General features: G+C 43.3%; 2 protein-coding genes across 2 annotated transcripts; one reads left to right on the top strand and one right to left on the bottom strand.

The window, feature by feature from the left end:
* Nucleotides 1-112: 112 nt before the first annotated feature.
* On the top strand, nucleotides 113-4,855 carry PLEK2 (pleckstrin 2; the record flags this gene model as incomplete). The annotated part of the gene is made up of 7 exons (XM_008935031.1): nucleotides 113-294; nucleotides 962-1,053; nucleotides 1,337-1,524; nucleotides 2,007-2,108; nucleotides 2,895-2,978; nucleotides 4,033-4,111; nucleotides 4,653-4,855. Coding segments are annotated over 7 exons (855 nt in total), but the record flags the coding sequence as incomplete, so codon positions are not given.
* Nucleotides 4,856-6,825: 1,970 nt separating this feature from the next.
* Nucleotides 6,826-10,892, bottom strand: LOC103767897 (galectin-related protein A-like). Its single transcript, XM_008935029.1, has 4 exons — nucleotides 10,869-10,892; nucleotides 8,432-8,520; nucleotides 7,491-7,665; nucleotides 6,826-7,123 (listed from the first exon to the last, which is right to left on the bottom strand). The coding sequence occupies exons 1-4, from the start codon at nucleotides 10,890-10,892 to the stop codon at nucleotides 6,980-6,982; spliced, it is 432 nt and encodes a 143-aa protein (XP_008933277.1). The 3' UTR covers nucleotides 6,826-6,979.
* Between the last annotated feature and the right edge of the window lie 426 nt (nucleotides 10,893-11,318).

Raw genomic sequence — 11,318 nt, 5'->3', positions numbered from 1 at the left:
TATATATATATCAGCCTTATTTGTGTGACTTGAGCCAGTAACAAAAGAAGCAACATGCAAGTGGAGGACAATAGCTAAATGATGTTATTAATTTGCACTACTACTTCCACAGCTACTCATCAAACTAAAGACAAAAACCAATACAGACTACTTCCTCGAATGTTGCTCCAGGGAGGAGAGGGACTCTTGGGCTCTGGACATCACTGGAGCTATTCACGCCGGTCACCCAGTACAGGTACAAGAGCTTCACAGAATGAAGAACTCTTTCAAACTTCTAGAGAATATCAGTCTTCAGTAAGTGCATATGGTTTCTCTTTCTGCTATTGCTGTCATTTGCAAAGCACCTGAGCTGATGGATGAGGAGGGTCAACGGAAGCACCTTTCTGTGTTTTTTCCTGATCATTGCTTTTTGGGAGTATGTGGGTTCTGCACGGGCACCTCACTGCTGACTTGATGACCTTCCTAGTCAGCCACAAAGGTTCTCACTGGGGAGATGTATTACCTCTGAAGATGTAATGGCAGAGAAAGACTGAGCAATGATCTTGTTCATGTCATGTTAGTGAGCTCTCAAATCTGGCAGCTGCAATCCAGACTAGGATTTTTTAGGGTGCATCATGTTAAACAAGAGGAAACAGGTAACTGATTAAGAGATTTTAAAATTACATTAAATTGATTTGTATTGATGAAGTAAATGGAGGCTGATTATAGCTCAGTGTGAAGTGCTTTAAGCTGAAACATACTTTGTGAGGCATCTTGTTTAGTGCTGCTACTGGGAGAATAAAGTTTTCCTATAATGTACATAGGGCAAAACTTTTAGGGGTGTATCTAGGCGGTTTCCCATCTTTTTGTTGGCAACCATGAGGATATCCCAGGCACTGACAGAAGTATCTGGCAATTTTTGCCTTTCTGTTCTGCTTTCCCTTTCTATTCTACTAACGTTGTCCTGTGCTCTCTTTTACAGCCACATAGTGGAGAGAATGTGTTACAGCAGCACTGGAATTAAGCTGACTCGCAACTTGGAGCAAGGCAGCAGATACAAAGAGACCTTCACAGGTACATCTACTGCAAGCAAAGAGCTTCCTCACATCTTACATGCCATGCTGTAGACAAGAAACCTACTGCAGTGGTGCAGTCAAGTTTTCCAGTATCTTTTTCTTTTGCTCTCTGGGTATATGGGGCATATGTAGGACTTTGGGTCAACCTTTCACTTCATTGATGGTCTTTGTGATGATGCCAAAACGTTTCAGCAAATGAAGACCTGTATGGCAGGAAAGTATCTGTGTTACCTTGGAAGGAGCACATTGTCTTGGCATGAGAGCTGCCTTTCTCCCTGCAGGTTCTGCCCTGGTGGACTGGCTCATCTCCAATAGCTTTGCTGTGTCACGGTTTGAGGCTGTCACCTTGGCATCCATGCTGATGGAGGAGAACTTCATCAAGCCGGTGGGAGCCCGCAGCACTGAGGCCACACGCTCCAGTGACCTCTCTGAGCAGTTCCTCGATGATTCTACTGCACTGTACATGTTTGTAAGTGATGCAGCTGCCAACAGAGGCACCTCCTCTGCTTGATTTGGGGCAGTGGTAAAGGGGACGTGCAGCGCATGCAACTAAAGGCAAACTCTGCAGGCTATTAAAGCAAAGACAGGAGGAACAGCACTAACATTTGCACTTTTGATGGAGACAAACAGCTACGTGGATATGGGGGGATCTACAAACCACATAACTGGGCACTAAAAGGGGGGTGTCCCTCAAGTGCAGTGCTTTGTCTGCATTTAACGTGGGCTGTGCTCTGGCTATGCTGAAACTCATGGCCACGGTGCGTGGGTCGGCACTACAGCTGCCATCTGTTGCTTGTAAACCTTGGGCCTACAACGCTGAGCAGCATGGCTGCAGAGTGGAATGTACTCGGGAGCACAATTCACCTCAAGGAAAACAAAATCCAGAACTTTGTACTTAAAAATGTGTTTGGATTAAAAAGAAAAGTGGAACCATCTTTTCCCTATTTGCAGGCTGAAAGCAATAATAAAAATATCAGTTCCAAGGAAGAGCTACAATTTAACATCTCTGAATTAAGCGGCACAATTGTGAAGCAAGGATTCCTAGTGAAACAGGTAAATACAATCTTCCAGCCTTCACTGGGAAAAAGAAACAGGACAGCTCTTGGGGCTTCCGAAAGAATAAAGGTGACTTATGCAAACATGGCTGGAGAGTTGTGGCCAGCAGAGCTAACTTGCCTTTAAATACTACTATCAGACATCATGTGGTGAAGAGTATGTAGTTATAAAGAGGTGAGCCATGGAACTTGCTGCTCAGGCAGGATTAACTGGATATTCTGCATGGGCAGGGCAGCCCCCTCGTCACCCCAGGAGATGAGAGCTGCCCAGCAGCCTCTCTTCACGGTCAGCAGCAGCAAGGGCCAGCCTCCAGCAACCCCAGCCCTGAGCCCCAGCACCAGACCTCCAGGAGAGGAGACGCTCTCAGAGCCTGGCACAGGTTTGCAGTGCTGTCCTGCACTGTCAGCAGCTGAGAGAGATGGAGGTGAAAGATTGAAGAGCTGCAAAGGGATCCAATGTAATCCCTCAGAGTGCACACCCTGTGGGTTCTTAATCCAAGACCCATTTTTAATCTGAAATTAAGAGCAAGAATCAGGGATATAATCACTTGGTCCTGTCAGTTTGCTTTGTTAGTTCTCAGCATGAGGAAGGGAGAGAGGAAGGAATTATCAGCATGTGAAGAAGGATGTTGAGCAGAAAATCCTGAGAGTTTCTAGGATGTCAGAGAAGATTTTTCTCTGCTGGCTCCAAAACGTTCTTTTTTTTCTCCTGTAGAGGCTGCAGGAAAATGGCCATTTCAGGAGGTATTTACTAGTGGTAACTTCAGTTCTTCTGTTTCAACAGGGGCACAAAAGAAAAAACTGGAAGGTGAGGAGATTTGTTTTGAGAGCTGATCCTGCTTTTTTGCACTACTATGACCCCACTAAGGTATGTGAGTGAAGAGTTACTACCCCCAGAACTCTTCTTACAGCTCTAATAATTATAATGAAAATACAATTATGCTGTAAATGTTTCTCTCACCCAGATCTCCTTCCAAGTTCCTCTATCCCTTTCCTGGCCAATAAAACCTCTCTAGCCTTACCCTGGGAGGTTGTCCCTGTAGTATTTTCTATCCCTACATCTTCCCTCTTGTCTTTTCCTTAGCTGAGGGGCAGCAGCCTTCTTGGGGTTGGTGTTTTGCTGTACCCACACAGTCTGGGACCACGATCCTGCAGACATTCTTCCTGGGCTGACATCCCACCACGTCAGGGTCATACTTTTACTGGGATTTTTTTTTTTATGTTTTTATTCTAACATTGAATAGTGTGTCCTTAATGCCAAAGTATTTACAGGAATTTCTGCTACTCAGTTTTAAACTTGCTCGGGGAATAGTAGAATTTATGTTCATGGATAATAATAATCAGTGTGAGCAACCATGTGGATCCATTGGCCACAGATGTGTGGGGTACCACAAAATGCAATAAGTTGCTAAAAGACCATGAATAGAAATGGTTTATGTGACTTTCAAAGAAAACAAAGCCAATGTAACACTAAAAAGATTTCATGGAGCTGGTTCATTTTTTGTTGGCTGTTTCTCTGTGGTCTTTTTTTTTCACTGCAACTTGCCCTTGTAATGCTATAAACTCATACTGCAGAACCTGAAGATCAAACAAGAGCAAATCTACTAGTGAAATCAGTGAATTTTTTCCCATACACTCTTAGTAAAAAACAGCAAGCTAAAAACTTGCAGAAATACAGATATATTTCAAAACTTGCAGAAATACATCTTTTCTTTAATGTATGTTGTTATTGATAAGACTATACGTGAGTTTCAAATGTAATTATGAGTCTACCCTTGTTGACTCCTTTTGTGACATGGATGTTTTATATCTGGAAGGACTGGCATTATGCCTCCACCTCCATAAAAACAATTGATGTGCTCTGGGAAATGATTCTAATGATGATATTTTCCAGATAAGCCTCAGTTCCTCTTTCATTGCAGGAAGAAAACAAACCAGTAGGTGGATTTTCTCTTCGTGGCTGTCTTGTCTCAGCCCTGGAGGACAATGGAGTCCCAGCAGGTAAGCATGAAACTCTAAGCTTTCATACGGATAGATATATATATTTATGCCATAGCAATACAGTCTTTGGGTGTGGGTTTGTGTGTATGGCTGTCTGTATGCACAAGTGGGCCCATCTTTCTTCTCTCCTTCCACACAAAGGAAGACATATATCATAACACACCTCCATGCTGCTGGGTTGTCCAGACCAGAGGGGTTATTTTTTTAGCATTTTTTCCACTTATGTTGGGTCTTCCCCTTTATATGGGCTCTGAGACAGTCCTAAGACACTGATAACTCCAGCAAGCTTCTCCATCTAAATAGCAGCTAAATTACACACAAAGCATAGCATACAGTCTGTGTAGAGGGGTGTCTGTACTGTCTTTACTTTGCAGAAGGGAAGTCAAAGACACAAGTCCTTTAGATGTCTTATCCATAATGAAATAGAAAGGACTGATACTCTAATCAGTAAATTAAAATTCTTCCCTATGAAGCTTCATATCTACCAGAAAGCATTTCTCTGCGCATCTTCCTTATCTGTCTTATTTTTTTGACTCTGCAGGAGTGAAGGGCAATGTGCAAGGCAACCTCTTCAAAATCATCACCAAAAATGACATTCATTATTACATCCAGGCCAGCTCCAAGGCAGAGAGAGCACAGTGGATTGAGGCAATCAAACCACTGACATGAGTAAGGTGGACTCCGTGCCAAATGACAAGTCACAGCTGTGACCAAGTTTCCTGCTCCCATTGTCTGGGAGTGCTGTTTTTCCCTTAAGTCCTCTATTTTTGTTATTTGTATTGCCACAGCACCTAACAATTCTGGGCAGACCAGCATCCTAGGTGCCTAGGAGTCATGTAGATTCAGAATGATTCCTCACCAAGAACTTACCATCTAATCAAGAGACACAAGGCAACAGGTGGATGCAGGCAAACAGGGCTTTACAAGGAAACAGGGAGATAAAATATTCCAGGATGGAAAAAAAGAATTATTTTGTACAAGTATTCAGTCTGTATCTGACAGAGCCAGGTTTTGCTTTATCCTAAAGCAGAAATGTCTTACTCTCTTCCCCTTTATAAAGGGACTCATAAACTTAATTAGTTAAGACTGACTGAACCAAAGTAATGAAAGATGCTGGCCTTTGAGACTGCCTTTCTTGGTATAACACAAGAGTCTTGTGCTAAGCCACAGTCCAGCTGCCAGGATAATCACTGTTGTGAAACAAACCAGGGGTCTGCCTGTCCATCTGTGTGCTCCACTATTTGCCTCTCTGCTTGGCTGTAGAAGACCAAAGGATCCTCCTCTCCAGTATATAAATTATTCTTGTGCTGGTAATGGCCCATAGCAGTATAAGATCCTGAGTATCACATCAGATCAGCAGCCGTTATTCCAGATAATTGCTGGTGCTGAATATATTGAAAGAAGCCACAAACCCAAGACCTTTCCTCTTGATTGTCACCATAAATCCATTGATGTGGAGCATCACTGGGACTGAGGATTCTACTAGCAGTTCTAACTATTGCTTTTTCTACTTTAAATAATTACATTTTACATTATTTGTCTAATAAACTTGAATTTGATATAATCAAATATAAAAAAAAGTTCAGTGCATTTGAATCTCCTGTGCTTTTTAGACATGTTTTTTTTCAGAGTGCAGTTTGAGTATATGAAAACAATGATTCCATACACTGGAAGTTGAGATTTATATAGAAACTAAGACATTCTCCACAAGACCAGAGATGGAATGTATGAGATGATTAAAACAGCTGAGCAGACTGCTGATACACTGTTTTCATAAATTATTTCCTGTGCTATCTGAGTACCTGCATCTGACAGCCAGACTTGCAGAGCCTCCAAAAGCCCTCTGAACACAGCATGGTATGTGTCTTCTCTGATGTCACAGAGGAATTTGACAGCCCTCTATCCACAGAACCACCTCTTTGCAGATCTTTTGGTCTCCATGTTATGTACTGAAAAAAAAGTGTCTTCACCTAGAGACTTTCCCCTTCATCCTGTGTTATAACCCACCAATCATAACAGAGCCACAGGCAACAGCTATGATATATGCTTATTTATGTATTAGAATAGCCATGTATTTAGGACTTTTTTCTAAATCTGCAGCAATGAAATAACAGCACAACACTCACGTGCATTGAAATATTTAACAAAGCTGGTAGTTTGCCATCAAAGATCCAGTTTAAATTAGATACAAAAATGAGCAATGCAATTTTAGCTACAGATACCATTTGCTAGGGCTGGTCCAGAGAAGACTGTGGAATTCACAGCTGTTGAAAACTTTCAGTTCATGAGATTTCAATACCTGCAAAAGACAGGAATGCTGGTAAGGCATTTATTGCCCTCTACTGGGAAACACAAATAGCTTTGTGCTGACTGAGCAGGGCTTCTAGGAAGAGCAATTCTCTCCTGATAACATGAGCCTTGCTGGGGCCCACCAGACTTCCTTATTCACTTATAAGGAAATCTTCTGCTTCTCTTTTCTTAGTCCCACCACCTGCATACTGCCCAGTTCTTGTCACAAGGGCAACAGCCACCCCACCACAGAGGTTTGAGTTCTGCCACCTGGTCTGCCTGGGGGCTAGAGGTCCATGAGGATGTGAGATACTACTACAGAGCATCATAAATCTTATAGTTTGGGAGGCCAATAGAGTATCTCAGCAAAGGTGCTCTAATTTACCTGGACCAGCCATAGCTCTGTGATTGCTGAAGTGTGTATAAGAAAAAAAAATGTGTATGTTTCAAACACATCAGCAAAAGAAAAAGAGAGTTTCCACTCTCCAGAGTCAGGCAGGGGGAAAAGAAAAAACATTTCTCAGACAGGATAAAGTACATTTGCCTCTGTCCTCTGGTGATATTGTGGTCTCCTTCTTTTCAAGCCACTTTGGTAAGCTTGATATCCCCTGTGATCTGCAAAGCTTTCACCAGGCTCAGGGGCTGAATGCGGTGGGTGAAGTCACAGAGCTGTCGCCCATCAAGCAGAACTCGTATCTGCTGGTGTTCACACAAGAGCTCCATCTACAATGGAAAAGGACAGGGGAGGGTGTTACAGGTCAGCAGCAGAGCGCCTTTCACCAGCATGGACTTAGAACCCCATGTGATGGGGATAGTGAAGCACAAAGTCTAGCACCTCTTCTGAAATGCCCCTAATAAATAACCTACCCTCTGCTGAGTGATATTGTAAAGCTCCTTACAGTGAGTTCTCTCACTGAGGCTAGAGAAAGGAATAGATCTCTCCCATCAGGGCTTGAACTGTTGCTTTTTGTGCCCGACAAGACTAGTTAACCTGGCAATGTCAACAGTTAGCTATTTGTGGTCATGTATGTAGCCTTCAGCCTTTCTTCTTTCCTTTTCTCCACCTTATTCACAGTAACCCACAAATTACCTTAAATGTGTCGCCTGCTGTAAATGGGAAGTAAGGAATAGTCTTCTCTTCCCTTCCCCATTTCCCAGCAACTCGTGCATTTCGGGTGATGGATTTGTCACTGAAGTTAACTGTGAATAACAGCCCAACATCTTTGTTTGCATCCACCGGATCACAGAGCAGAGTCACTGAAAAGCTGAAAAAAAAATTAAATGACTGGGACTTTCAGAAATATGAAAGGACATGGTGAATACAGCTGATGCCTGTAAAGGCAAGACAGACATTGATCTCTTGTTGGACTGAAATATGGGACTTCTACAGGCTTAGAAGCTGTAGAAAGGGGTGAGAACAGGCTGGTCTGTCTTTTTCTTCCAGTTTCCAGTAGGATGCCAGTGACTTTTGATGTTGTTTTCCTTCTCTTGTGACTGAAATTAAACCAAAATTTGTGCAAGAGCCACTTCTAATTTGTGTCCTAAAAGGTTATGGCAAACTCTTCACCAGTGAAAGCATTGTGGTTGATTGCTGTAGATGCAAAAAAAAAAAAAAAGTCATGATAAACATGGTTGCTATCATCCAGACTAAACACAGCAATGAACCTGCACCTTCTGTGCTGAAACCACTGTTTTTTAAAATGGTGTTGATTCCAGCCCCCAGCAGACAACCAAGATGCAGGTTGGGAATCGCACCTCTTCTTGGAAGAGACATGCCACTTGTATGTTCCTTCCAGTTAGCATTAGATAAGGGCAAGGAGTAGAAAATCCTGAGAAAACAGTCAGAAAGGCTGAACAGTGAATTCTTTCTTGCTCTTTTTGTCTTAGTCTAAGAGCAGGAAAATTAAATTAAGCCATAAGTTATGAATCTGCTTGACTTTCTTCCTCCAAAGAGCACAGAACCTCAAGAATTTAGAAGACTGGAAGGAGCGTGTATGATGGGATGAAGGCCCCACCAGTGTCTTCACCTACCTCTTGGGGTTGGAGTGTACCACTCCTATGACTGTGAGTTTCATGGCTGGTCTCAGGCCACCTTTAATTTCACCAACATACTGCTCCACCTGCAGAGAACAGTGAAAACATGCTGTTATAGGCCATGCTGTGGGTAAACCAGCTTTAACAACTGCTTTGGCCACATCATATAACTTGATTTTATTTTTATATGTACAAAAGAACTTAAAAATATTTCTATCCTAAAGTACTTCTTGCACTTTTGGTATAAATTCTATCAGTTCTGGTAAGCAAGAGGGCTGCCATAAACAAACAATGAGGTGTTGGCTGCCTACTGACTCTGGTGGGCAGTTTCTGCCCAGAACCACTGTCAGTAAGACAAGTGGCAGCTGTTGGGGTTCCACCTGACTGACATGTGTGCCTGAGGACCCTGGCAACACGCCTCAGGTGGCTCTGGACACAGCCACGACTGACTTCAGGTGATTAAAGACACTGCCCAAGAGCAGAGCAGATGCTGTAAGTGCTGCGGTGACCTACACATCTCAGGAGTGACAGGACCCAGCTAGCTGCCACACTGGGGATGAGCTGGTGACGGCTGCTATGGTCTCATGACATGACAAATCTGGTTGCAACAGATCAAAAGCTTTGAGGCAGCATGACACAAGACTCCGTGTGACCTTACTCTGCCAGCTCAATTTAACAGATTTCAGTAGGCTAACTTGATGCCAGCAGGATCTCCACCAGGCCAGGCAGCCTCTGTTCTCTGCCATAAGAGCAAAAAGCCAGCATAGATGCTGCCCTGCTGCTGCACGTTGAAAGAAATGCAACCGTGTCCTCACAGGTGATCCCAGTCACCTTTTTCAAGGCCAGGAAATGGCTTCTCTGTGGATCTACTTTGTCCCGTCAGCAGAGACCTGTAGCTGCAAACTCCACCCAAACATCAGAGCTAGCTTTACTTGCTCCAAGGGATTCTCTAACAGCTTTGACAGTCAGTGGAGAAACTAATACAGGTGATGACTGACATGAAAAAATAACAGAGAGAGCTTGGAAACAAGTAACAGGGACGTTTTGAGACCAGTTTCAGAAATGGCTTTAAAATGCAACAGCCAGGGTCCTACGCTGCAGCACGTAATCGCTCTCTGTGCAGGCTGACTTAGAAAGAAGCTGCTATAAAACTCTAAGAGTTATTAGCAACTTGTTTAACATTGATAACATTCCAAGACAGTGCACAGCAGACCCTATACTAGATAAAAAGTGCCTTATCGTTCCAGTGTTCCAAGGCAAAAATTCAGACGTTTTTTTCTAGCAGACCAGCAGAATACATGCTCAGTTTAGTATTTAGACTATGAAAGACACTATATCAGCATGGAAACCCAGACACTTCTGTTCAGAGCCAATAGGCTTCGATTCGAATGTAAGTTGCTATGGGTATTTCATACATATTTTTAAATTTTGGAAAATACAACCAACACCAGATTTTTAAATTCCTGAATGCCAGCTTGCTTAGCAGAAAGACAAATTCAAGATGAAAAATGTTTTGCCTGTACTCATTTCCTAATTTTAGTAGACTAGTTGTATCTTCTGCCAAGATAACCTCAAAGAATTTATTTTCCCACCTTGACATTTACACTCGGCCACCTTTCAGCTTCACAGATACAAAAATAAACCTCTAACACCTGACAAAGCCAACATTGGAAGAAATTAATTAAAAGTATCTTTAAAAATTACAGCACTATTGATGATTGTTAATGATACACATTTACCCTTGCAGAAGTGGGCAGGTGACTCCAACAGTAATGTTTGGAACTTTCTAGCAAAAGAAAAGTGCAGCCACCTGAGATGTCTAATGTGAGCGAGCAGCTCCTCAAGTAAGGAGTCTGACTGTAAAGGAGATAATTTAAATGATAAAGTAATTGCTTAAAAATTAAGCACTTAAATATAATCATATAATTAAAAATTAAGAAATTATAGATAAAGCAATTAGAGAGTCAGTAATACGCATAAAAGATCCCAGGCTAAATGAAGTTCATGCTGATACAGGTCCTGTGTTCCACTAAAGCTTCTTCCTTGCCTACACAAGAGACAAGATGCAAAATTATACCCCAGATTGTAAGCACACACTGAGAAACTGCTTGTGCAGAGTTGTACATAGTAAGACCTTTCATTAAAGGCACAGGGAATCAGAGCTGAACGTGTGGTCGAACCACCACATGGTTTCAAAACTTACAGCTTGTCCAGTATGTCTGAAGTTAAGTTCCAAGGCATGGCTTTCCACATGCCATTTCTCTGCCAACATTGAGTTGACAGTTCAGAAGAAAAACCCTCAGGATGCCATAGGAGGTAGTGGTACAAACTCCTGCAGCATCTTCTGTGGTTTGTTGGTGGCACGTGCAGATGGATATAGCCCCCTTCCTGTATTTTCCATTCAGGAGCCCTGGGGACTCACTTGGTCACTTACTTTGGGACGCCTCTCCTCTGTCATCACTGCTCTGCCTCGCACACTTGCCTCCGCCACAGCAGTTCTTGGAGGAGTTTTTGTTTTGTGTGTCAGGACAAAAACAAACAAAAAGCCCGGAATAAAGGGAGGATGCTGGGGGGACAGTTATCTCTGCCAAACACCCGCCGGACACCACCCAGCTGAGTCACTGCCTTCACGGGCACCCTCCGGGGGGGCTCACAAATAACAGGGCTGCTGTGGGTGAGTGGGCAGGGGATGCAAGGGTGGGTGTGGCGGTGCAAGGACAGGCGGGGGTGCAAGGGTGGGCAGGGGGTCCAAGGGGGGGCAGGGGGTCCAAGGGTGGACAGGGGCTGCCGGGCAAGCTGGTTCAGGTAGTGATACCTGTGTCTATACCTGCATGTACAAGAAAGCTGGGGAGGGCCTTTTTAGGATATCGGGTAATGACAGGAC

The sequence above is a fragment of the Merops nubicus genome, unplaced genomic scaffold, assembly GCF_000691845.1.
Source record: "Merops nubicus isolate BGI_N331 unplaced genomic scaffold, ASM69184v1 scaffold27682, whole genome shotgun sequence".
Classification (NCBI taxonomy): Eukaryota; Metazoa; Chordata; class Aves; order Coraciiformes; family Meropidae; genus Merops; species Merops nubicus.
Note: the sequence above shows the minus strand (reverse complement) of the source record. Positions and strands in the feature narration are given on the sequence as shown.

What these genes read in the sequence shown, in the direction of transcription:
- LOC103767897 (XM_008935029.1), bottom strand. Translation starts at nt 10,892, where the DNA reads ATGACAGAGGAGAGGCGTCCCAAA. An exon ending in GTACACTCCAACCCCAAGAG is followed by an intron (nt 7,666 to 8,431) that starts GTAGGTGAAGAC and finishes TTTTTTTTTCAG; the next exon opens with CTTTTCAGTGACTCTGCTCT. An exon ending in CAGCAGGCGACACATTTAAG is followed by an intron (nt 7,124 to 7,490) that starts GTAATTTGTGGG and finishes TTTCCATTGTAG; the next exon opens with ATGGAGCTCTTGTGTGAACA.